This window comes from Anabrus simplex, chromosome 3 (genome assembly GCF_040414725.1).
Source record: "Anabrus simplex isolate iqAnaSimp1 chromosome 3, ASM4041472v1, whole genome shotgun sequence".
Classification (NCBI taxonomy): Eukaryota; Metazoa; Arthropoda; class Insecta; order Orthoptera; family Tettigoniidae; genus Anabrus; species Anabrus simplex.
In genome coordinates, this window is record NC_090267.1 from 361,865,847 (window position 1) to 361,893,102 (window position 27,256).

At 38.7% G+C, this 27,256-nt stretch overlaps 2 protein-coding genes across 4 annotated transcripts in view; one reads left to right on the plus strand and one right to left on the minus strand.

Moving 5' to 3' along the window:
* The window catches only part of LOC136866378 (UPF0547 protein C16orf87 homolog), a 105,533-nt gene extending 97,570 nt beyond the window's left edge, over window positions 1-7,963 (minus strand). The window contains exons 1-2 of one of the 3 annotated variants that reach the window (XM_067143274.2): window positions 7,758-7,926; window positions 7,558-7,646 (exon numbers count right to left, since the gene is read on the minus strand). In XM_067143274.2, the coding sequence (XP_066999375.1) occupies window positions 7,558-7,608 (51 nt within the window). In that variant the 5' untranslated portion in view covers window positions 7,609-7,646; window positions 7,758-7,926. Of the gene's footprint in view, window positions 1-7,557 lie in introns of all 3 variants that reach the window. The other 2 variants (XM_067143276.2, XM_067143277.2) reach the window with 2 other exon arrangements.
* A 3,768-nt stretch (window positions 7,964-11,731) lies between these two features.
* The window catches only part of Pex13 (peroxin 13), a 114,160-nt gene continuing 98,635 nt past the window's right edge, over window positions 11,732-27,256 (plus strand). The window contains exon 1 of the mRNA XM_067143278.2: window positions 11,732-11,932. Coding sequence (XP_066999379.1) covers window positions 11,856-11,932 — 77 coding nt within the window. The 5' untranslated portion in view covers window positions 11,732-11,855. The remainder of the gene's footprint in view (window positions 11,933-27,256) is intronic.

Consider the following 27,256-nt stretch of genomic DNA (forward strand, 5'->3'; position numbering starts at 1 on the left):
AAGGCAGAAACAGGTTCCAAAAAGGAAATTCCATTGAGCATTAATGAACAAGGAAAAGTGTATATGTGAGGACTTACAGAAGACAGAAGTATTCAATCAGCAGTGTGAAAAGATAGTTGGATATAGGCCTACGGATAATGTCCAGATAGAGGGGGCGACTATTACTGGTGAATTACAGAAATTTACCCATGATAATAAACACATTTACAAAAAGATACAAAAGTTGAAAGCTAGAAAAGCAGCTGGGATTGATAAGATTTCTGGGGATGTATATAAGCTGCGGAGGACAGGATATATCTAGGACCGAAACTTCTTGTGACAGTCAACAGCTTCAAATACCTGGGAGTAACTCTGCAAACCACCGCCAGATCTTTCAGAATACACATGAAATCCTGTGCAGCATCTGCCACAAAAGCAATTTTTGACATGAAAGAATTATCCAGATTATCATTAACAAGCGCTATGGCCTTATTCAATGCAAAAATAGTTCCCATTGCAACATACGGAATAGATATTATTTGGGATAAGTTAAGTCTAAAAGATCTAATGACTTTGGAAGCAGTTAAATCAAGATTCTTGAAAACCGCTCTAGGTGTTTCGAAACACACAAAGTCGAGGCTAGTGTACGAGCTAGCGAGAGAACCGTTCTTTGTAGAAGAACTGCGTATGAGACTCCCATCTACCGACAGCTCGAATAAACTGCTCCTCGAAAGACAAAAGAAACAAAGAGAAATCTGGCTGGACTTTTATACTACAGAAGCCATGGTAAATAGATCCTGGGCCAACACGAATCAAGACCTGCAACACCTGGTGACCTCAATAGCTGTACATGGGTACCACCACAAATTATGCAAGAACAAGCGTTTTCACGATCCCGGAAATAACTGTATATGTGAGTTGTGCGATCAACCTTGTGATCGTTACCACATTACCGCTTGTAGAAACGAGTAATACCCCTGATAGACTATTGTGTATAATTACTTATGTAACTTATGTACTGTAACATACATACACAACTTGTGTGCATTTCTTAATAATATATAAGGCTATAGGCCTAGGTTGGGAACTGGAGGTGGACTCGACAGAAGAGAAGCTAACTAAGGACTTTGAGACTAACATGCCTAACATGCTATGGACATGTAAATAAATACCCGGCATGTCTAGAGAGAAGGGTTGAAAGAACATGGACAGACAACGATGGCGAAGACTCGTTCAACATCACCCTACCCAAAACGCTGGAGGGGTTCGATGATGATGATGATGATGATGATGATGATGATGTAGGGATATGCCACCATGTGCCATATCTGAAATACTTATTTGATTACTTTGCATGAAGGGGCGATAACAAATGAATGGAGAGTTGTAATAGTATTCCCAGCGTGGAAGGGGAAGGTAATAAATATAATGCAGATAATTACAGAACAGTCAGATCGGTATGTATTGTTTGTAAGCTCAGGGAAAGCATTATTTCTGATTACATTAAACAAGTTTGCAAAATTATTGCTCACTGGGGGTTTATGGAAGGTTATTCCAGTGAGGCTCAACTTCTAGGATTCCGGCAAGATAAAGTAGATATTTTAAATTCAGGGGGGTCAAATGGACTGTACCACTACTGACTTATCCAAGCCTCATGATAGAGCAGAACATGGGAGACTGATGAAAAGAGCCGGCCTGATGGCCATGAGCATTAAGAGGTTGAAGTCTATGGTTTGACACTGTGGTTAGGCGGTTCAACTCCTGTTGGTTGAAAAAAATGTTCACCATCAGAAGGTTGGCCGGCAGGGTAGGGGAGGACATGATGGTTTACAATTTCTAATCCCTGGATTGCAAGCCAAAAGGCTGGATTAAATTCGAAACCTATCTGCAGTGCTCATATGGAGCGAAGGCATGTGATGCTGGGTGGTAATTCACCCGCCAGATAGAGAGATAAACTTTGAGCAGACCCCTTGATGTTAATCGAAAGAAGTAAACTATGAGCCTCTCCCTACCTCATCATAAACCCACACCCAGTCGCGCAGGTCAACTATGGGCATCAAATAGAAGAACCTGCACCAGGTGGGCCGAACATGTCCTGGAACACTCTTGAAACCTAAAGAGCTAGAAAAGCAGCTGGGATTGATAAGATTTCTGGGAATGTATTAAAGGCTATAGGTTGGGAACTGGACTTGATAGAAGAGAAACTAAGGACTTTAAGGTAGTTTCCCATAGCTTTCTTCACCAAGCCAGGCGTTGCAATTACATATCAGTCTGTCAAGCCCACAGAAATGCATGCACCAACTGACCCTATGGTATGGACATGTAAACCAAATACCTAGCACAAGAACACCACATGCATGCCTAGAAAGGACATACGATAAATAAAAACTGACGAAAATGAGGGCTATTGGACTAGACAAAAGAGTGGCTGAATGGGTGGCTAGATTTCTAGAAAAAAGAACTCAGATAATTAGATTAGGTGAAGTGTTATCTGATCTTGCAATAATCAAGTGGGGGGGTCCCACAAGGCGATATTTTCATGGACCTTTACGCTTTCTAGTATATAACTTATAAATGATACGAGTAAAGAACTGGAATCACAGATAAGGCTATTTGGAGATTATGGTATAACTTACTGTACAGAGTTGCAGGATTGTGAGCAACTGCAGGGGACCTAGACAATGATGTGAGATGAACAGCGGACAATGGTATGATAGTAAATGGCATGAAAAGTCAGGTTGTAAGATTCACCAAGAGGAAAAACTGTCTCAGTTTTAATTACTGTGTTTAGGTGTTATAGTATCTCATGGGGATCACTCGCTGTAAGTAGCTCGATGTTAACGTAAGGAATGATCTACATTGGGGTAACCATATTAACGAGGTTGTTAAGAAAGGTTACAGATTACTTCACAGTGTTATGAGGGGTTTTAGGGATTATAGTAGGGATGTAAAGGAGAGGGCAAATAAGTCTCTGGTAACACCCCAATTAGAGTATGGTTCCAGTGCATGGGAACCACACGAGGACCAATCAATACGAAAACTGGAAAAGATCCAAAGGATGCCACAATTTGTTCTAGGTGATATCAGACAAAGGAGTACTATTAAGATAATGTTGCAAACTTTGGGCCAGAAAGACTTGGGAGTAAGGAGACAAGATGCTCGATTAAGTGGTGGTAATCTCCGACTTAAAGATCTGGAATGTAGGTTAGGATATTTTTATCTGTAGCAAATTCTCTGAGCTCGAGAAGCCAGAACTGGATACAAGTGAATGAAAGAGTAACAGTTTGTAAACGCCTCACACTGTATGCTGGAGTGGAGACAAAGCAGGACTTCATTAAGATAAATTCCAAATTTCAAATTCCTACCTAGGTGTTTACACAGAAATAAACATAAATATTTCCAAATATTGAGTGTGACCTGACAGAATCTGATGTTCGTTCAAGAATGAAACATTTCACTTTCTGTTTAACAGTGTATATTATTTTTCTTGTTTAATAGTGTTGTATTTTACAGGTATGTTATAGTGTAATCCCTCGGGGGAGCCTGTTAACCCCTAGATGGTGCATCCTCGTGTGGCAGATAGGGGGACCCTACAATTCAGTACAGCTGGTTGAAATACCCAATACAACCTGCGGACCAACAGGCAGCCCAGTTCCTGGGGACTTTAAAATACTGGGACACTCTCTCTCCAGGGCTCACAAATAGAGAGGGCCCAAGCCCAGGGTATGGGTGAAGACCCCAATGACATCAGTGGCGGAGAAGGTAGACTTCGGTACAACATCGGTGGTGGCATAAGAGAGGAGCGGCTACAGAAGGCATCTGTACTCCAGTGGGTGGCGCTTCCATAAGCGGGCCGGGATTCGTAATCATTAGTAAAGATTGAAAAGTAACGTTTTACAATACCTGAAGCACGAGGTAGGAGAGATCCTTCCTCTACGCTTGCTATAATCCCACTATCCCGCCCCAAAAAGTATTCTTATATAGGAAAATTGAAAGCAAGACAGCATGAAAGAAGAAATTGCCACCATTATCTTTACTCCCATTGGCCAGCTCCGATCAGCTGTGAAGAAGTCTCTGTAACTTTTTTCCTGCTAGAGGTCGCATGATCAGTGGCCACAGGGTTACCATATTTGGTGAAAATAACAAAAGCACGCATTTTTAATATAGCAATGGCTTGTGGTGGGTGCACCTAACCTAACCAATCCAGACCAAACCAATGGTTATCCAGATCAATGGTGGTGACATGCGGGTACTAGAGGGCTAAGGCCGCTTCGCGGCTTTCAACCTCGAGGCCTTTTGCTTGCGCCCTAACCTAACCTAGCGTACAAAGACCAATGATTTTGTCACTACCCTAACCTAACGAATCGAGACCAATGGTCTTTAAAAGATATTTGTAGGTTGGCAGCCTTGTGCTGCTTTGTTCAGCCTTGTGCAGCTGATTGAGACGTCACCCGACCCATGCCATGTCGTTTCTATAACTTCTGTTTCAACGTATGAGGCGTGCCATGCCTGGCCCGCTTACAAAAGTTTTACCCACCAGTGAAGCAGTCTAGAATAACACTTGGCAGTAGGTATAAAATGCCTTTGGGAGTGGTGACCCTATCATAATAATACCCTATATATGATATGGTACTAGTAAATCAACCTCGGAAAGAAAAGAGGAAGACTGAGAAGTGCCATAAATACCCTGACCTGACAGGAGCTGGATAAGGGAAAATGATGATGATGATGATGTTTTTGCTTCAGTCCTCAGCCCTAAGGCTGGTTGGATCTTCAACAGCTCTGCCATCAGCTGTCATAGATGGCCTATCAGTCATATCAGTCTGTTAAGCCCACTAAAATGCATGGACCAACTGACCCTATGAGCAATATTTTCACACCATTCATAGCACGGACTGACTCCATAAGGAATGGCATTACTAGCATCGCTCATGCCTCAGTCAATTTCATATTTTCAAAGCCAATGAAAAGACTGAGACAGATCAATGAAAGAAACAAAATTGCTCTAGCCTATACCAGAAAACATAGTGCACTGTAAACACTAGGTCCTGCCAATAAGGCATATGATGATGTTATAGTGTAATATTTATACTGAACTCATGTATTCAAGTGACTGAATAGCTTTTAAGTACAATTAAGTGGTATGTTCTGAGCTGTCAGTGGAGAGATGGCATGGAATGATATTAACAGAAAAATAAGAGGAGGTTTTAAAACTAGGGAAGATCATAATATGAAAATAGAGTTGGAATTTAAGATGACAAATTGGGGCAAATATGCATTTGTAGGATGAAGAGAAAGGGAATGGAATAATTTATCAAGGGAAATTTTTGATAAACTTCCAAGTTCACTGGAAACGTTTAAGAAAAGTCCAGGTAAACAAGTGATAGGGAAACTGCTACCTAGTAACAGCACTGAATGCAGATCATTGAAAATTGACGCTACCTTTATTTTGTTAGACTCAGTATCAAAGACTAACTCATCAATGCTACGCCACCGAAAAACATAAGTTACGTGCCAGATTCAGCTAGGATCTCAAAATCACCAAGTATAACTAACAAGTTATAAGCCAACTGGTGAAATGGCTGCTGAAAGTGTTAGGATGGCATTAATACTTTATTAACGGTAATACCATTTTACATAACAGTAGAGAAGAATAAACAAAACAAAACACACTAAAAAGAAAGTTCAATGGAGTATAAGTAGAAAAATATGTAGATATATACACAGGTTATATTACAAGTAATTACAGGAAAGTAATAGTCAATTCTGGAGATTATGTAAGTGATTTCTCAATTTTGACAATGATCAGTTAAATATATCAATATCCAGTTTGTTTAGAGATCTTGACATTTGTTCAATTGGCCCTTTGAATGCGTAGTTAGTTCTATGCCAATTTGTAGACAACGTATTCTTGAACCTTGTGCGTCTGTCTGGTACATGTACATTAATTTTTGCAAGGAGTTGTGGACAATTCACCAAGGAATGAAGCAATTTAAAAATGAAGAGTGTATCCAATAATTCACCGCGTTGTGACAGACTATGCATATTTAAGGACTGTTGTAAGGATGTATAATCAACATTATCATATGAGAATCCTGCTCTAAATGAATATAACTTAAATGAAGAAATTTATGTTGTACTGAATCTAATCTATGGATAGAGGTCTGATGAGAAGGGTTCCAAAGAGGTGTACAGTATTCTAATATAGGGCGTACCATAGACACATACAGCAATCGATAGGTAGCTAAGTTTGAAAATTCCCTAGAATATCTAGTAATGCAACCCAATCTTTGAAATGCTTTCTTACAAATATTTTCAATATGTTCATTAAACGATAGGTTATAACTGAATAAAACACCAAGGTCATTAACTTGTGAAACAGGAGTTAGAATGTTGTTATTACCAAATTTGTACTGAAATGGTATTTTCTTCTTGTTTAAAAAAAACTATATTATTTTACATTTCTCATGATTAAGTTTCAACCCATTTTGAATGCAATACTTTTCCAGATGATGTAAATCTTCTTGAAGTTTTAAACAATCAAGTGGACAATTAATTTGCATAAATTTTTTTGCATCGTTAACAAACAAAAGCAATTCAGAATTCTTAAGTATATTTTTAATGTCATTTATGTAGAGAGTAAAAAGTAAGGGCACAAGGTGAGACCCTTGAGGAACTCTACTGGTAACAATAATAGGTGCAGAAAAATTATTCCTTATTTTAACAATCTGCAGGCGATTTTTAAGATACGATTCAAACCATGAGAGGAGAGGCCCATTAATTCTGTAGCCTGTTAGTTTTTTCAGCAAGATATCGTGGTCAACAGTGTCAAAAGCTTTTGAGAAGTCTGTATAAATGCAGTCCACTTGGGAGTGGTTCTCTATTGCATCCAAGAGGAACTGATAGAATAAAAGAAGATTGCTACATGTTGACCGTCCTGAAAAGAATCCATGTTGCTCATCAATGATGATGTTTCTAAAGAGAGGTGTGATTTTGTCAAGAATTATTGAGTCAAAAATTTTGGAAATATGAGAAGAGATTATAACTGGTCTATATTGTTTCATGTCAGTTTCATCACCATTTTTAAAAACTGGACTAACAAATCCTTTCTTCCATTCCACTGGAAAAACACCTTGGTTTAATGATAAGTTGAACAGATAAAAGAGTGCTTCACATAAAATAAATGAGCAGTACTTGAGCAGGTACGTTGAAACACCATCAGGTCCGACAGTTTTCTTTAATTCCATAGATATCAGTTTGTTGTAAATTTCTGCCTTACTGTTTATAACTGATAGATTGACAGAGAAAGGATAATCATATGACATACTACTACTACTCTGATAAGAAGAATAAACGGATGAAAAGTGGTTAGCAAAAAGACTAACAATATTTTCTCCTGTATCTGCTCTCCAAATAATAATAATAATAATAATAATGTCTTTGACAGGCATTCCAGGAATATGATATGGCATTCTAGTTCGGTTTTCGGAACAATTCCAACATTCAGTAATATTAACCGATCAGGACAGCGATAGAATTCAATAAAACTTGGCAAAAATGTGGCTAAATCTTACTTACCTGTGAAGAACACTTCTGACAACTCTTCGTGATCATTTTATGTTTCGCCATTGTTTCAATTTCAATTTTCAAATTTCCACAGCAGAATTCTATATTTCAAATATTTAGAAAAATATGCATAACAAACAATTAGTTTGAAAGTAAGTGCATCATGAGCAATAGATACACAATTATTTAAAAAGAATATGCATGACACTAACGGGAACTTGAACAAATTATTACATTTCACACATTTGAAGCAAGCGTTCATCGATAACAATAGCGATGTTTACTTCCATGATCCTTGTTTACTTCCCCTTCTACTTCTTCTTCCCCTTCTATGTTGTTTATTGGGCTTCGCATTGCAGTTTACCCAGCCACTATTCAAGTGGAAAACATGTCAAGTCAATTCGTTGTTCGTGCGATGTCGGCACAGCTTCGGCAACTTCCATGATGTTTCCATGCCAACACATAACCTAAACGACGCAAACGACGTGCTCCTCATATAGTAGGATTATAATTACAACACTCCGCAACACTCCTTCTCTTTGTTATAAGCTACAAATACAGTACACGCACGTGTGTCGTTCTCTCTGCACTATACTAAAATGTATAGTCAGAAATGGAGTAGAGCAAGGAGATTACTCTGGACTTAATTAATGATATAATAGAAAGGTCTTATTTGTGGGATGTCTCATCAGAGGAATACAGATATAAAGCGAAGAAAGCCGACATACAATCTCTAACACTAAAGGGGAAATGTAAAGTATTTGCTGATGATATCTTAATAACTTACAAAGGACTATGTGAAACGCGAATTATGGAAGACATAAATTGTGACTTGGACATGTTATCGGACTGGGCTTTATCTAAAAAAATGATCATAAATGTGACTAAAACAAAATACCTAATCTTTCATAAAACAGCCCATAAGATAACAGCGGCTAACACTGTTATCCTAAAGGACCAAGTAATAGAGCGAGTCAACTCAGCTAAGTATCTTGGTATAATATTAGACTCAACACTTTCCTGGAAAAGCCATATTGATTATGTAATCAGCAAAATTACCCCTTTGATAGGAATAATGCACAGATTAAGATACAGTCATTTTTCTCATCAACAATTGAAGTGTATATATTATGCAATGATCCACCCACATCTAACATACGCAAGCTTTATTTGGGGAAGATGTAGGAAAGATTACATTAATAATTTGGAAATCCTACAAAAAAGAGCCATCAAAATCATGTATGGATTCCCCTTCCTCAAACCATCACATGAAATTTTTTCAGAGTCAAATATTCTGCCATTCCATAAACAAATTGCATTTTCATCAGCAGTCTTTATGTATAAGCTAGACAGGAAATTAACCCATTCTACTGTTAACTTCTCCCATTTTAGTGAAATTCATGGATATGAAACTAGAGGATCATTAAGGATATATCCCTCTCATTCTAATTCAGTAAAGTACGGAGTGAAAGGCATAGAATCATCAATGTTTAGGGAATATAATGTGTTGCCTCCTGTTGTAAAGAACTCTAAATCGGTTATATGTTTTAAGAAAAAAACTGAAGGAATATTACTCTTATACAGATATCTTAATATAATCTCTATATAACTTGCTTTAATTAATACAATAATATATATATTGTCCATATTTAGTATATTACAGCCATGCAATATCTGAATATACTTCTGAAAAATTATGATCCTAACATGTAAAAAAAAAAAAAAAAGTACTTGTCACTTTACAGAAAAGCCATTGTATATGAAATGTAATTATTGTGTTGCCTTAAAAAAGTATGTACTGTATTGTCAAGTATTGTCAAGTTTAACATGTTTATTGAGTGTGGACACAATGTTAAATGAAACAGTTTTTGACTTTTAACATTTAACATGCTAATGGTGTCACCAGTTAACATTTAACACTTTTAACATTTAACATGTTGTTGTTAAATGTTAATCAGTGGAGACCAGCCTTAAGATGTAGGAAAGATTACATTAATAAGTTGGAAATCCTACAAAAAAGAGCCATCAAAATCATGTATGGATTCCCCTTCCTCAAACCGGCCGGTCTCCACTGATTAACATTTAACAACAACATGTTAAATGTTAAAAGTGTTAAATGTTAACTGGTGACACCATCAACATGTTAAATGTTAAATGTTGAATACTGTTTTATTTAACATTGTGTCCACACTTAATAAACATGTTAAACTTGACTTTCTTTGTTTATATATAGGTAGTTCATCATATCAATTTGTGGTAATACATTTAGGTGGTGTCTGGTATTTTCAGACAAGGACAATGGACTCAGATGAAGAGGATTTTGCCTTTGTTATTGCCACTGTTGCTTCTTGTTATGATTTAGAAATGCAGTTCTATTAGACACATTTCCTCCCGTCATCCTGCTCATTGCTTCAAAAGCAAACCATTTTGAAGTATAAATTTTGTCCGCTCCCACCCCGACTTTTCTGATTTTTTTTTTCGCAATACTCGACTGTACTGGTAAGTGGTAGCGGAGGAACGCTAGGTTTTTTCGATGCACTCGCGGGAACAATTATAGATAATTTAGAATTCCTGGAAAATGTCGGCTTACTTCGCTTTATCACTGGATTCCTATGATGAGACATCCCACAAACAAGGCTTTTCTATTATATCATTAATTAAGTCCAAAGTAATCTTGCTCTACTCCATTTCTGACTATAAATTTTAGTATAGTGCAGAGAGAACGACACACGTGCCGCGTATCGGTACCAGTACTGTATTTGTAGCTTATAACAAAGAGAATGAGTGTTGCGGAGTGTTGTAACTATAATCCTACTTCACGAGAAGCACGTCGTTTGCATCGTTTGCCTATCTGTTGATATGGAAACGGAAAGGAAGTTGCCGAAGCTGTGCCAACATCTCCCGAACAACGAATTGACTTGACATGTTTTCCACTTGGAGCGGAAAACACGCCAACATGTTAAAAGTGTTAACCTCAACATTCTGAGTTAACATGCAAAGTCAATTGGAAGACACAATCACAATATACATGTAAATTGTAACATGTTAAATTTAACAGGTTGGTGTTAAATGTTAATCAGTGGAGACCGGCCTTTAAATAAACATGTTAAACTTGACTTTCTTTGTTTATATATAGGCCCTAAGTAGTTCATCATATCAATTTGTGGTAATACATTTAGGTGGTGTCTAGTATTTTAAAATAAGGACAATGGACTCAGATGAAGAGGATTTGGCCCTTTGTTATTGCCACTGTTGCTTAGAAATGCAGTTGTATTAGACACATTTCCTCCCCTCATCCTGCTCATCGCTTCAAAAGCAAACCACTTTGAAGTATAAACTTCGTCCGCTTCTGCACCCGACTTCTGATTTTTTTGCAATACTCGACTGTTTTGGGAGCGGTGGGACGCTAGGTTTTTTTTTTCAATGCACTCGCGGGAACAATTATAGATAATTTAGAGTTTCTAAAAACTGTCGGCTTTCTTCGCTTTATCTCTGTATTCCTTTGATGAGATATCTATGGGTGGACACAATGTTAAATGAAACAGTATTCAACATTTAATATTGAACATGTAGATGGTGTCACCAGTTAACATTTAACATTTTGTTAAATGTGAAGACCGGTCTTAAGAGGGAAGCACGCACTATCGTCCATATGAAATACAGGGATTTTTTTAAACAGATATATCTGTATTCTCTCCCTCTGAGCTAGTTTATTTATTCACTTCGTACGGCAGAGGGATAAAACTTTACAAACAATGATAAAAAACTTATTTACAACTCATGATATATATTAGAGTAGTCAGAGTTGAATGTCCAACATTCTTAACAATTTTACAGCAACATCAGTGGTCTCATGGATGTCCTGCATTGTTCCGTTGAACTTTCTGAGTGGGCAATTCATAGCGATTTGCTGCACGGTCTGCCCAATCCACAGACATCAAGGCAGATTTCGATTAGTGGCAAAATGTGTTCGTGAATATGAGTTTAAAGTAATAATTGTGAAACAGATATTTTGAATCCGCATATGATCGTACTTCGTGATTTTCAATACTGATAAGGAAGTATTTATGTCGCCGGTTGTTTTATAGGCTCTAGCAAGAGAGGGATTTTGAATATATATGAGGAAATGTTTTGGTTGTTTGTGTGGTAGCACTGGGCGTTAGACAATGACAATGACAAACCAGAATTTGCGCGTTTAGCGAGTGTTTATGGGTTATCACCGACATGTAAATGTTTTTGAAGTGTACCGAGTGCGTGCACTTGTCATATGAGAACGTTATAACGTGAGGGGTGTTGGCGTTGTTCTGAAGATGACTGCACCTCCTAAGCCTTGGGAAGTAGCTGCAAATAGATTGTTCGATGGAAATACAACCTTGTCAAGTACCAGGTAAGAGTGTTGATCATTGTGAATGGATCCGTCCCTCGTTAAATATTATATAAAAAGGCGTTGTGTTCTTTAATCAAACAGTTTAGCTGAACTTGGAAACTGGAACTTGTAGTTTTAGTTTAGGTTAGTCCACTTACCGGTAATAGTCGTTTTTTTAGACACGTTTTTGTGTGTTTATTGAGTAATCTTCTTCAGTAGATTATTTTGTTTTTTGATTCCTTAGAAAGCCTTCCCGATCGCTAGATCAACTCAGTTGGTTTCATTTAATTCTTCTCTTTAAGTGTTAGTTGCGTGTAATTACATCAAAATATCTGTGTTTTTCCGTATGCTTTTTATGAATAATAATATGGGCAGCATTCAGGACAGTTACAGTTGGTGAAATTTGTGCTGATTTGTTTTATCCCAAGCATGTGTTGTGGTTTAGTTAAGGTGGAGGGGCAGTAAGTAGCCAATGATTTGGGTTGCTCAGCAAGAGGTATTTGAAATTCATGTAAACGTAAGTATTCATTATTTCACTAGGTAGTGAGAAACCTCTGTAAAATCGTACCCCATATACTTTTTGATTGTCGTGTTATTCCAAGCTGTATAGTAAATTTTTTTAACATAGTTGGTACCAAGAAATATTTTCCGCGTTTAGGAGAGTTTGCTAATAATACTTTTGTGTATAGACCTACTATAGGTGCTCTGGGGTATCAAATAATGCCTTACCTCTCGTAAGTACTTTCAGCCACCAGTTACAGGCATCTGAAGGCCTAAGTTTGTACAACAAATTGGCTTTCTAATGGGAATGGCTTACTGTTAGGCCCCACTTCATTGTTGCAGAAAGAGAGAATAACAATTGAAAAACAAATTTAAGTTTACAGTATTTTATGAATTTATGGGGATTTAACTAAATCCTGTTCTGTATTAAAATGAGAAGTGGTTTGTAGTATTATAGGCCTACATAATTCTGCTGAGAAGAGAATTACTTTCAACATGGAGAAATTATTAAATAGAAAAGCACATAGCCTATTACATATTATTACAGTGTTTAAACTGGCATTCACTGCAAAGGTGCTGTATTGAAATAGTCCACTTACTACATGCTGGAGAATTGCATCTGTCACATGGTCCCCCCCCAACATTCACGCTTGCAGCCTGAGGTCGGATAGTGGAATTTCTTATTTGTGCACACTTTAAAGTGATGTCCACACACTGCAAAACAATCCTGTATCTCCAGTTCATAGTTTGTAATTTTCCATTTGTTTGATGTCAGCCTCTGTGGCAGAGAAGTCTATAGGAATGTTCTTCTTTTCATACCGGTACAGCATCTGCAATGGAGCATTGCTTTGCTGTATATATGGCAATGTTATTTTCTATCATAATTCCTCAATGAAGAAAGGCTCCCTTGCCATCTTGTAAACCAATCTTGCCTGGTATTATTTTGAGACAGTCTTCAAGTAGATAGGTTTTACCTGTTCTAGTTTTACCAGATCGCTCTTGTTTTGATATTCCCACGTGAGCCAGTGTACATCCCTTCAGTTCAGAGGGTCCCATATTAGATTCCCGACCGGGTCGGATTTTAATTGCTTCTGATTAATCATTCTGGCTCAGGGACTGGGTGTTTGTGCCAGTATGGAAAACTATCTTCAGGGCTGCCGACAGTGGGGTTCGAACCCACTATCTCCTGGATGCAAGCTCACATCTGCGCGCCGCTAACTACACGGCCAACTCACCTGGTTTACTTTTCTTTTGCCAATATCATTATTCTGGTGGTTGTAGAGATGGTTGTTTTAAGAGGAAATAGAGCAGGGCATCTATCCTGTCCCAAGGAAGAAAGAATTCCAACCCCCTTTGCCAATATCATTATTTTGGCAGTTGTAGTGATGGTTGTTTTAAGAGGAAATACAGCAGGGCATCCATCCTGTCTCAAGAAAGAATGAATGAATGAATTCCAACCCCTAGGGTCAGAATAGAAGAAGAATAAACCAGGAGAGGTTGAATAGCAAAGATGAAAGTGAAGAGTATTACACAAGTGGAAACAATACCAGACTCAGCTAAGGACCATGTGTTCGCACCAACCCCAAGTTGAAAGCCCATGGGTTAATGCATATTACGTCAGGCAGGGGATAATAATAATATAATTTAGCTACCACTTAGAGGGATTTTGCTGCTTGTGCGTGCATAAATTTTAGTGTTCTGTTGTACCCTACCAGTTTCCTGCTTACAAAATTAGGAGTAGTGAGTCTGCCGCTTACCTGGAGACTTGAGTTCGATTACCGGTCAGGTTGGCATTTTTTTTTTAGGCTACCTGAATATAAGGCCAGTATGAGGTCCACCAAGTCTACATGAGAACAACTGAGGAGGTATGGAAAGGTGAAGTAGTGCCCAGCTGTGGTAAAACCTAGTATAATGGCTGAGTGGATACATTGCGCTGAGCACGCTTCTCCTCGTAACCTGAAGGCTTCGGGCTGAGCAGCAGTCACACGATAGGCCAAGACTCAACAGGGCTGTAGAATGATAGTTTGTTTTTTATTTGTTTCAATATTCTCACTTTCGTACATGCAAAGATATTTTTCAAGCCAGAAAATGACCACTCTGTTCACATGATTTTTGTACTTATTACCATTTTGCTTTTTAGATTTATGCCGCCGTTAACTCAGTATTAAAAGATCACGGCATTTGTTGCATGTACGACCGATTGCGTCAGTTTTTCAGCAGCAAATTTTGGGAAGATAAGACTATGAAGATCACTTCACCATACTTTTGAATAATCTTAATCAAACTACCCGGAATCTCTACAATTTCTCCCTTCATCGCCATTATTTTGTTCTCAAGTAAACCAAATCAGAAGAACTGTAAATGACCTAGGTGCATCACAAGTTGTTTAAGTCCTTCCTCACCGGATGAGTTGGCCGTGCAGTTAGGAGCGCGCAGCTTTGAGCTCGCATCCGGGAGATAGTGGGTTCGAATCCCACTATTGGCAGCCCTGAAGATGGTTTTCCGTGGTTTCCCATTTTCACACCAGGCAAATGCTGGGGGGTGCCTTAATTAAGGCCACGGCCACTTCCTTCACATTCCTAAGCCTTTCCCGTCCCATCGTCGCCACAAGACCTATCTGTGTCGGTGCGACGTAAAGGAAATTAGCAACAAAAAATCCTTCCTCTATTAGCTGGCTTTTGTTTATACATCTGTGGTATCAGCTGACTGATGCGAGGTACATCTCAAGCAGGTGGAGATGCATCTCGTTAGTGGAAAACAAACTTTATTCATCTGCATGGTGAGATCTATCACGCAAGTGACTTAAGTCTTATACCTCCTTTATGACCTGTCTCACGAGATACATCTGATTTTCATTCATATCACCCAATAGCCCAACTTGAATTCTCATTTGCAAATACTTTGGTTCCAAAAAAAAAAAAATATGCTAAATCAATTAATTCATCACATTAATTGTTACATAATGTAGTTTTGAAAGATCTTTTAATTTCCTGGTAGGTCTGTCTGCCATGTAAATTAATCACTTTGTGATATTTTAACGAAGACTAAATACTTTTTATTAACATTTCAGGTCCCAGATCTCTCCATTTATTTAGGCCTACCCCTGCAACTGTAAATGCAAATTCCAAATCTTATGCCCAACTTTAGTCAGTATTTATTTCACAGACTTAAGTTACGACTGTATGCTATAAAATGTTTTTTAATTTCATTACATTTCTCTTTAGTTACTTATTTTGGTAGGTTTTAGTGATGGAACTTGTGAAACTGACTTGCAGAAATTCCAGTCTAATGAGAAATCTACACCTAGGTCTACAAGCATCTTTACAGATATCGAAAGAATTCATGTTGCATTACACTGATTTTTCAGTGCAGGATCATCTAATTGCATGCTAATACTCTCATAATATTACTTCATCGTTTTATAGCAGGGCCTCTCAAACGCCCAAAATCTCGCGCATGCAAACTGAGGCGCAGAGGTCCTGTGCACTCTGCTTTGGTCCCACTTGGCTCGGACCAGCGCGTCGTCTTGGAGCGACTCGGCTCGGATATGGAGCGCTATGGAGCAAGTGAGGAAGAGGGAGACAGGTGTGAGGAAAGAGAGAGACAGCAGTATTGCTCCAAATCGAGGAGTCTGCACTCTGGTCAACCAAGTGAAGTTGTCTTTTGCACCGTGCACTGCGCATTGCACTGGTGCACGCTCCCCGAGAGGCCCTGTTTTATAGGTACAGGTAGGGACCCTCTTCGGAGGCAGCCCTGCCCAGGGAGTGGTACCCCTGCTTACTTGAGTCCCAGAGCATAATGACCCGGTGTGTATCATCTGGTAAGGGTCCCAGCTCAGGGTGTCCTAAACGAACATATAAAACTGTCTATGGAAGTGTTTTTAGGGATGTGGGTGACATTATTTAACACCTGTATGCAAAAAGGAAACATTCCCTATGAATGGAGAGAATCCAATATTACATTCCTTTACAAAGGTAAAGGAGAAACGGGATCTCCAGATTGCTACACAGGCATAGCGCTAGAGAATAACTTGTTATAACTATTTACCAGCTTACTAAAAAAGAGATTGGAGGAAGAAATCAATGACAAGATTCCTGATCAACAATTTGGTTCCTGGAAATGAAGATCAACACTCCATGCTGTAGCAAATTTGTTGGATAACATATTATCTGCACACTTTTTAGCGATAGATTTACACCCTAGTGCTGAATCGGTCGACTTCGGTTATCTTCGAGATTTGTATTGGCAACCTTTGAAACACAAACTAAGAATCGCTTATGATCGCTGTGCGACATTTGGCGTACACTTTACGTACTCGTACTGTTGTTTACACAGCAAAGCCAAACTATAGAATTCATGCTAGGAACAAGTTTCGCATCGAGAAATGTTACATAGTTATAAGTTAAGAACTTCATTTTCCCGTATTGAACTGAGATTCACAATTAGAATTAAAGAAGGTATTGTACAATAAAATTGGTCTGATGAATGAGAGTAAAAGTCTTAGTATAATAATAAAACGATGCGGTAAAATTGTCCACTCTTCTGTTGTTATCATTGGAGATATATAAGTCCAGGTCCGGTGTTGTGTGTGGTTGGCAAGACCATAAAATACTTGTTTAAGGCCAGTACACCTGACATTGAGTGGTTGAATAAGGTTGAATTTTGAGGTCGTCTCAGCTCAACATAGTTGATGAAGCTTAAAAGGAAGAAAAGCTAAGTTAATGAAATGGATAACAAAAAATGGGTTCGCGGCCGAATGTGATGGAATATGGGACTCGCCTTGTTCAGCGTGCTGGTTGTGTATTGTGAGAAGGTTTGTGGATGAGTGAGATGGATGTGAGTAAGGTGAGTGTGAGTGGTGGTGAGGTGGGAGGGGCAGGAAAAAGAGTGGGGGGAGGAGGGGAGTGGAAGGGATGGGAAGGCGGAGTTTAAGGCGGGTCAGGCTGATGGAGTGGTGGTAGTGTGCGACATAGGAGAGTGTTGTGCAGAGCGTAAAAGATCGATTTCTTCTTCGTGAATTTGATGCCTCTAAAGAAAAGTCGAAAAGAATATTAGGTTTTTCTGAAATTTCATTGAGGTTTAGATTGGGATTGAAAAATTGGTCTAAATGTATAAAACAGTTTTCTGTAACACCGAGTAAAGGGCCTTTGTTTATGTTCTTGAGAATTTCTAGGTCTTGTTCTATGGTAGTGAAATTATGCTTTGAGTCATGTATGTGTTGGCCTATTGCAGAAAACCTATTATACTTAATGGCATTGACGTGTTCTAGGTATCTAACTTTGAAACTTCTTCCGGTCTGTCCGATGTATGAGGAAAAACAGTTATTGCATTTGAAACGATAAACGCCTGACTTTGCGTGAATGTCGGGTTTGTTTATTGACTTGGAATTGTGCACTATTTCTATATTTCTGTTGTTGGTTCCATCTCACTCGTCCACAACCCTCTCACAATACACAACCAGCACGCTGAGCAAGGTAAGTCCCATATTCCATCACATTCGGCCGCGAACCCATTTTTAGATATCCATTTCATTAACTTAGCTTTTCTTCCTTTTAAGCTTCATCACCTATGTTGAGCTGAGACGACCTCAAAATTAAGCCTTATTCAACCACTCAACGTCAGGTGTACCGGCCTTAAACAAATATTTGATGGTCTTGCCAACCACACACAGCACTGGACCTGGACTTATATATCTCCGTTGATAACAACAGAAGAGTGGACAATTTTACCGCATCGTTTTATTATTATACTAAGACTTTTACTCTCATTCATCAGACCAATTTTATTGTACAATACCTACCTGCCTCATTAGACTATAACGCCTCTATGTGTTATATAATGCCATCATTTTTTACTCGTTATTCATCTAGTTCTTCATGTAAAAACAGTCAATCATTTGTACTTTGCAATGCATGTATCATTTATACAATTTTATGTTATGTACCGTGCCCACTTTATGATTTCTAGCTGATGATGACACCATTAAGCATCGAAACCGGTACTAGTAATAATAAATAACATGTTGTGAACACCTTGTACAACACACTTTGTATTGAATAGGTTGAACCTTCTTTAATTCTAATTGTAAATGTTACATAGTACTATATATTGTGTGTGTGACACAGTTGTTGGCGTAAGATAATAAAGGTTTAGAAAATTCATATCGATCGATCATATTATTGATTCAATTGATTTAATTTCCATTCAGTTGGCAGTATTACCAGAACTGGCAGTACTCCCTCCTTGCTCCTCAACCCAGTACAAAAATCTATCACTAAAAAGTACGCGTACAATAGATGAAACTCTACGACACCCTAAACAGAAATTCTATGCTGTCTTTGTTGACTAAAAAAAAGCTTTTGACTTTATAAATAGGGAAATTCTAATACACAAACTAGAGCTGTTGGTAGGAAAAAATTAGAAATTGGTGACTATTATAAATAATATTCTGACCTCAAACAGAATTATGATAGATGATGGGACAACTAGGTCAAAAAGCATCACTCAGACAAATGGAGTCTTACAAGGAGACCTATTAAGCCCACTACTTTTTAATGTAATCACTTCAGATATTGTCACTAAAATATCTAGGAACTCCCCATTAGTACTATACATGTATGCTGATGACATGGTCTTAGGATCCAGTAATAAAGAATTACAGATAGTAATAAACAAACTGGAGGAATGGGCAAAGGAAAATTATTTTACTATTACCATTAACAAGACTGTACAAATGGTCTTTAGAAAGGGTGGAAGATTAGCCAAATCAGATAACATACTTCTCAGCAATGAGAAATTGGAAATTGTAAATCATTTCAAATATTTAGGAATACATCTACAAACAACCAAAATGTCATTTAGAATACATATAAAGGAAAGAGCAATAGCAGCTATTCGTAGTATTCAAGATATCACCAATCCAGAGTTACTGGACATTAAAACAGCGTTATTCTTATTTCACGCAAAAATAGCACCGATCGTAACATACAGCATACACTTCATATGGACACACCTTACATCCAGAGACCTCGAAACATTAGATTGTGTAAAAGCAAGTTTCTTGAAAAGTACACTAGCTGTCTCAAAACTTACTCCCACAAGATTAGTTTACGAACTTAAAAAGGAAACTTTCTTCATCGAAGATCTTAAATTAAGATTGCATCTACCAACAACCAAAGCTTCAGAAAAACACCTAAATGATAGGAAGGAAAAAAGGGCAAATATCTGGGAGGAATTGTATTGCACCGATGCCATGATAAATAAGGAATTGACTCAAACCAACTATGCTCTTAGGCACACAATGACTTGGTTTGCTGAGCATGGATTTCATCATCGGATATGTGAAATAGTCTTTTCATTCACCGGATGAACACTGCTTTTGTGAACTTTGTGGTAAACAATGTGGGAGACATATACAGATTAATTTTCTTCACTATAGATTTTGTTCTTTTCAAGCGGTGCTGTAGGTGATATATTGGCCATTGGCTGCAATAAATCTATTATTAAGTGAAGACCTTAACAGAGAAGGTGGACTTTGAAACGGTGGAGATCGCGGAAGAGGCAGCCTAGTACTCAGGGAATAGAATGAGTGCACTGTTCAGCAGCAGAGTTTTTCCCGTGCTAGGGGCGGCTACAAGGACGCATGTTCCCCATGTAAGTGGCGGCCTGAATAATTGCTGGCAGTAGCTCTAAAATGCTTTTGGGAGTGGCGAACCGATTGTAACAATAGTCTAAAAATGAGTGATGGTAAATATCAGCTTCGAAAAAGGTTAGCGCGTACCCTGCTAAAAGTGATGAAGTGGGGGAGCTGTAATAAGTGGGCAACCAGCAACCAATATTATGAAGGTGGGAATAATAAATTTTATGACCCTGACAGGAAAGTCAGAAGAGGTGATTGACTTTATGGTGAAGAAGTTCCCTATTGCAGACTCCTGCTTAACTCCCCCGATTTAAGCAGGAGGCTCCCTATTTTTGGTCCTTCCTCCATCTCCTGATTGCAGAGACTTACCTTCCGATTTTGAGAGTAGATTTATTATTCCTGTATTTTTTGAAAATCCAAGGTTTTTTCCCCTCGTTCTTTAACCCGCAAGTGGTCGCTAGCCGAATTGTAACACGAGTGGTCGCTCATGATACTTTCTCTCACATTAAACTTCTTCTAAAATAAATGTATCTTATACAATTTTGTGGGGCATTGGAGTGAAATGTATTACAGAAATGACACGTAAACACTGTGTTATACAGTTTAGAGTAAAAGAAATGATTATCCGTATATTACAGAAATAAATTACTCGTTAATGGAAATGAGTCATTAGTTCAGTCACAGGTAAGTACGTAATATACACAAGAGTGCCGGGCTGAGTGGCTCAGATGGTTAAGGCGCTGGCTCTCTGAGCCCAAGTTGGCAGGTTCGATCCTGGCTCAGTCCGGTGGTATTCGAAGGTGCTCAGATACGTCAGCCGTAACTTTACTGGCATGTAAAAGAACTCCTGTGGGGCAAAATTTTGGCACCTTGGCATCTGCGAAAGCCGTAAAAAGTAGTTATTGGGACGTAAAACCAATAACATTGTTATTAATAAAGAACTTTCTGACTGTCACAATACAAATGCAAAAATAATGTACAATACGTCTTCTCTCTAACATTTGAATTAGCTGGAGTTTGTAACAGCGTTTATTTCGCAGCATTCTTCCTCGACTCATAATTTTTTAAGACACTTTTATCAGTACTTGAAAATGGAGAACGTTACGCGCACGAATTAAGTCAAATACTAACACAACAGGAGAAAGTTTCCCTCTCGACTTAAACATAACACCAACGCTACTGGTCGCGCGATGAGAGAACTTCTCACACAGGGCGCACAAACTCATACAAATCATTGTTCCAACTGGAGGGGAGGATGCTTACCCTTCAAATGTGAGTTGCCTTACCCACGACAATTATCAACTCGGCTAGAAGAGGGAACAGTCACATCCATTGCATCGCTGAGAAGTAAACTCACAATACAAAACAACGTGAGAGAAAATCTCATACAGCGACCACTTGCGGATTAAGTAACGAGAGAACTGATGTTCAGTGGGCACCTACAAGACTGATGCAATCAGCTCGTGGTGTTCTTAAATATGACAGCATCTCTAACTTAATACTTTTTATTTTATCAGATCAAAGCTTCAGGAAAAAGAATTCTGGAAAAGTCCACCTTAAAACCTGTTCAACAAGGCCAGTACTTTGAGCATAAATCTAGTTGAGAAATTTATGAAGAGGCCAAAGGCAGTTACAATGAAAAGTCATGTGTTCTAAAGCTTAAATACATGCAGTATTTCAGTATTTATAAATAAATAGAGAAATTACATAATTGAGTATTAAATATTCATCAATAAAGTCGTAACATGTTGGGATGTGCCGCAAAAAATCTCCTTATTTTTTACTTTTCAAAGTTGGCATGTCTGCTATTGGAATCAACATCTATATCATCTGATGGCCAGGCAAGCATCAATTTTTGAAAATGAGACAAAGCCTCTCGTAGTGCATCGGCACTGCCGGTGGCTCCAAGTAGCCTACGCAGTGGCCTTCGCGGTATGCACTAGCCATGCATCTTCGTAGGTGTGCTATTTACCAACTGATGAGCCCAATTTGGCAAACTGGGGAGAAATGCTGGCAACCAGGAATGTGTTAGCTGGAAAATTTATAATGTCAAATAACAGACCAACTATATTGGTATTATGAAAGAGAATGTTGCAGTGATGGGACTGAGCGAGGTGAAGTGGAAGGGAAAGGGAGTCAAGAAGATGAGTAGAGGGTACACCCTATACTGGAGTGGAGCTGGTGAAGCAAAGAATGGAATAGGAGTGATTGTTAACAAAACCCTGAATGAAAATGTGGATAAGATAAACTATGTTAGTGACAGAATTATTGGAGAACGACTGAGGATGGAAGGAGTGAAAGACTTCATCCAAGTTTATGCACCCCATTCTGGAAACAGTGAGGAAAATATAGAATAATTCTTGGAGACACTTGAAGTAATCACCGATGTGGAAGTGATAGTCGTGGGAGACCTCAATGTGCAGGTTGAAATGAAAATGACAGAATTGGGAAAGAAGTGATTTAGCCCTTTTGTATATGGTAAAAAGAAACAGCAAGAGAGATAAGTTGATTGATTTTTGGTTTGGAAAGAGGAATCATAGAAATATTATTTTTTAGTTGAGAAAACAAATAGTAAACATTTCATGGATATAACAGCACTACCATGTGAGGTGTTTTTTGGAGACCACAGAGTAGTGGTGACAAAATTTAAAATATGTATAATTGTGAGAGTAAAAGAAATTAAATAGAAGAAAATAAAAGTTGGATATTAAAAGATAAAGGAACACAGGAGAAATTAAAACAGTTCATCCCTATATCAGAAATGGAATGTGTAGATGAATGGACCAAATTAAAAAACACATTTGTAAGCTGTGCAGAGAAGATTTGTGGAAGAAATTTGGTGAGAGCGAAGGAAAGGGAGACACCTTGGTGGAATGGAAAGGTGAAGGAGGTTGTTAAACAAAAGAAGAAAACCTGGCAGAAATGGAATAGAAAGAGAAAAGAAGGAAATAAGATTGTTGTTGTTGTTTGAGTCATCAGTCCACAGGCTGGTTTGATGCAGCTGTCCATGCCACCCTAGCCTGTGCTAACCTTTTCATTTCTACCTAACTACTGCTTCCTACATCTGCTCTAATCTGCTTGTCATATTCATACCTTGGTCTACCCCTACCGTTCTTACCACCTACACTTACTTCAAAAACCAGCTGAACTTGTCCTGGGTGTCTTAAGATGTGTCCTATCGTTCTACCTCTTCTTCTCATCAAATTTAGCCATATCGATCTCCTCTCACCAATTCGATTCAGTATCTCTTCATTTGTGATCCGATCTATCCATCTCACCTTCAGCATTCTTCTGTAACACCACATTTCAAATGCTTCTATTCTCTTTCTTTCTGAGCTAGTTATCTTCCATGTTTCACTTCCATACAATGTCACGCTCCACAAGAAAGTCTTCAAAAACATCTTTCTAATTCCTACATCAATGTTTGAAGTGAGCAAATTTTCTTAAGAAAGCTCTTTCTTGCTTGTGTTAGTCTGCATTTTATGTCCTCCTTACTTCTGCCATCATTAGTTATTTTAATACTCGAGTAACAATATTCATCTACTTCCTTTAAGACTTCATTTCCTAATTTAATATTTCCTGCATCACCTGCCTTCGTGCGACTGCACTCCATTACTTTTGTTTTGGACTTATTTATCTTGTGCTCCTTACCCAAGACTTCGTCCATACCATTCAGCAGCTTCTCGAGATCTTCTGCAGTCTCAGATAAAATAACAATATCATCGGCAAGATAACGTATCAGGAAATTAGAAGTGAGTGTAAAAAAAGTTGTAAATGAGGAAAAGAAACATTGTTGGGAGAGATTCACACAAGAGTTGGGAAAGGATGTAAGTGGTGGAAAAAGGATGTTGTATGGATTGATAAAAAATGAGAGAAAATCTACACAAAACAAGTGCAGGAAAAGAGTGGAAATGTAATAACAGACCCGAAGGAGATAAAGAATAGATGGAAAGATTACTTCGATAAACTCCTGAATGTGAGAATTGATGCAGGAGAGGATACTCCAGAAACAGAGTGTGATATTGCAATTGGAGAAGTGGAATTGGCTGCTACCCAACTGCATCCATAAGCATACTAGTATACAGCGCTCATTTGTCCGCAAAAAATGATAGGCTACTTTCTGTCGGTAGACATGTTCAACTACTTGGTGGTACTTAACAGCTGTTTACCGGAGATGAAATAGCTTACACTCTGAGGGCTGATTTAAGAACTGTTTCATTTGAGTGGTGCTTGTAAAAGTACTTGCAATCTCCAAACCAGATTGTTTGGAAACAGTGGCTGATAAATAGACGCATATGCTCGTTAGTAGCAAGGATCGTTAAGAATTAATGTGTTATTTTGAACTTCTAGGCTCTGATTTTAAAGTAGTGATGATGAGGAAGATCATGGTGATAATATGCATATACGTTTGAATCGTTGTGATGCCACAGCAAGTTCAAGTGAAACGGAACTTGACAACACTACATCTGTGGCAGATAAAATTATGCATGACACTGGTTGCAGTTTCCTGTCGTTGGAACAGGATTGGGAGAAAAAGCTTGTGACACCAACAAAGCACCAGTTTACTGGAGTTAGTACTTGGGTCCTGGAGTGAATTTACTAGCTGGTGTTAGCAGGGTGGCTCTTCTTCTTTTCTTCAGGGGCCTCTAAATATTAGTTCCTAATTAGCATCGACCTCTAAGATCTTTTGCTACTATGTTTTTCCGTCATTCCCACCTAGATATACCTGCTTCCTTCACGTAGCTGCAGGTTGTTCTGATTGGGTCTTCTTGGATTTTTCCTCTCTCTTTACCTGGAAGTCGTAGTGTGGAGAGTCTGATTCTACCCAGCGCCTCACATTCGAAAAGTATGTGTTCAGCTGATTCCTCTGCTTCATTGCATTTCCTACATATGTTGTCTCTTATTACTCCAATTCTCTGTAGGTGTTTTTTCAGATGGCAGTGTCCTATCAACAGTCCTACTACCCATTTTATATTTTCTCTGCTAAGTTTCAACAGTTCTTTAATATGCTTCTTGTTTGGTCCTTTTATCAGTTCCTTTGCAAGCCTGCATCCTGGATTATTTTTCCATTTCTCCATCATTTGTTTCTCTTGTACCCATTTTCCTATGTAGTATCGGGCTTGTCCATAGGAAAATCCCGCATACAGGTTCTGGGCCTACAAAATGTTTTTCTACCCCTTTCCTAGCCAGTTTACCTGCCTTTTTATTTCCTTCTATACCTGCATGCCCTGGTACCCATATTATTTTGACAATGTTGTACTTTGAGAGCTTCAGGAGAAGTAAGTGGCAATACCAGACAATTCTGGATATTATCCGGACTGCCTCTGCTGCCTTAATGGCTGCTTGGTTGTCCATAAAAATGAAAATGTTCTTATTCCTGTAGTTCATTTTCTGATTTTCTTTAAGGCATGTTATGATAGCTATCATTTCAGCTTGAAAGACTGTAGTGTGTCTGCCCAGGCTCATCTGGATTGATCTCTAAGGTCTTCACCCATTGATCCCTCCTACTGTGCCATCCACAGTCTTTGAGCCATCAGTCCACCACACTATATCTTTTCAGTATTCCATTTGTTGATATCCCAGCCTTCCTTTTTTGTTATCTGGGTCTCAAACGGTTTTTCAAAGTTGTACTTTGGTATCATATGATCAGAAGGCATGTGTAGAACTTCCTCTGTTTATTTTACAGTGTTCTAGATTGGGTGTGCATTCCAGCTATCTGATTGTGCCAATCTATATGAAGTCATTCTAGCCTGTCCTTTTATGAAATTGCATAGTGATGGGAGGTCTAGGAAATTATTCGAGGCTTCTGTCGGCATGGTTCTCATTGCCCCAGTTATGGCTATGCATGCCATTCCCTGTATTCTATCCATCTACTGCCGAATTTTTCCTTGACTTACTTTCTGTGGCCAGATGATTGCAGCATAGGCCATCAATGGTCTAATGATCATTGTGTATATCCACATTACCGTTGATGGTCTTAGGCCCCATGTCTTCCCAACGGCTGTTTTACATGCATACAGCAAGTTTTTGGCCCAGGTTATGTTCCTTTCTATATGTGGGTTCCAGGTTAGATTTTTGTGCCTGTTCTTCCATATATATATATCTTGCGCAAAGAGCTTCAGTGATCTCTTTCCCTCCAATTTTCACCTTCTTGTAAAAGGGACCAGAGTTATCTTGTTCGGGTTGACTGATAGTTGTTCTTCCTCACACCAGTTCTCCACAAGGTTGAGTGATCTTTGCATGAGATCCTGGATAAGACTCATCACCTAACCTGGTACCACAATCACTAGGTCATCTGTGTATCCTTGTGTATAGAAACCCTGTTCGTTGAGCATAGCTATGATTTTGTTCACCACAAGGTTCCACAGCAGAGGCAAAATAACTCCTCCCTGAGCACAGCCTTGGGTGGCCCTAACCGTCAGTGTTTCTTCAAACGGTTGCTTTTCTCTTCCTTCCGTCTAATAAAGATTTAATCCATTTGACGACGGTTTTACTCACCTTGCTCTTTTCCAATGCTTTGATCATAGAGTCATATGTTGTATTACTGAAGGCTCCTTCTATATCTCGAAATGCCACCAGTGCAATTTCTTTATATTCTAGGTTTTCTTCTAGTTTACAAACCAACTGGTGGAGTGCTACTTCAGTGGATCTGCCAGGTGTATATGCAAACGGATTTTCATGTAATGTTGAGTTCAGTTGCACCGTTCTTCTGATATATTTATCCAGAATTTTCTCCATTGCTTTCAGCATGAAGGAGGTTAAACATAATGGTCTGTATGCTTTGGCTTGGGCATAGTTTGCCCTTCCAGCTGTAGGTATGAATACTGCTTTAGCTTCAGACATGATTTGGCATGTACCCTAAGGCTAGACTAGCTCTGAGGAGGTCCGTCAGGGCATTGTCGAGTATCTCCTGTCCTTCCTGTGGGAGTATCGGAAGTATCTCATCTGTCCCCGGAGCCTTTATAGGGTAAAATGTGTCTATTGCCGATTTTACATGGTTGTTTTATTATTCTTTTGGCACAGTCCCAGTCTGCTCTTCGAGCTCCAGTCACTGTCCAACCATTTCTTCTGTCATCTCAGGAAAGTGACACCACCATTAGCATCTCCAGCGTCTCCTTCCCCGGCGTGAGTAAACAACCCATCTCGTTTCTCCAGTGTCCCCACCTGATTTATATGGGTTGCTTTAAGAACCTTCTAGAGCCTTG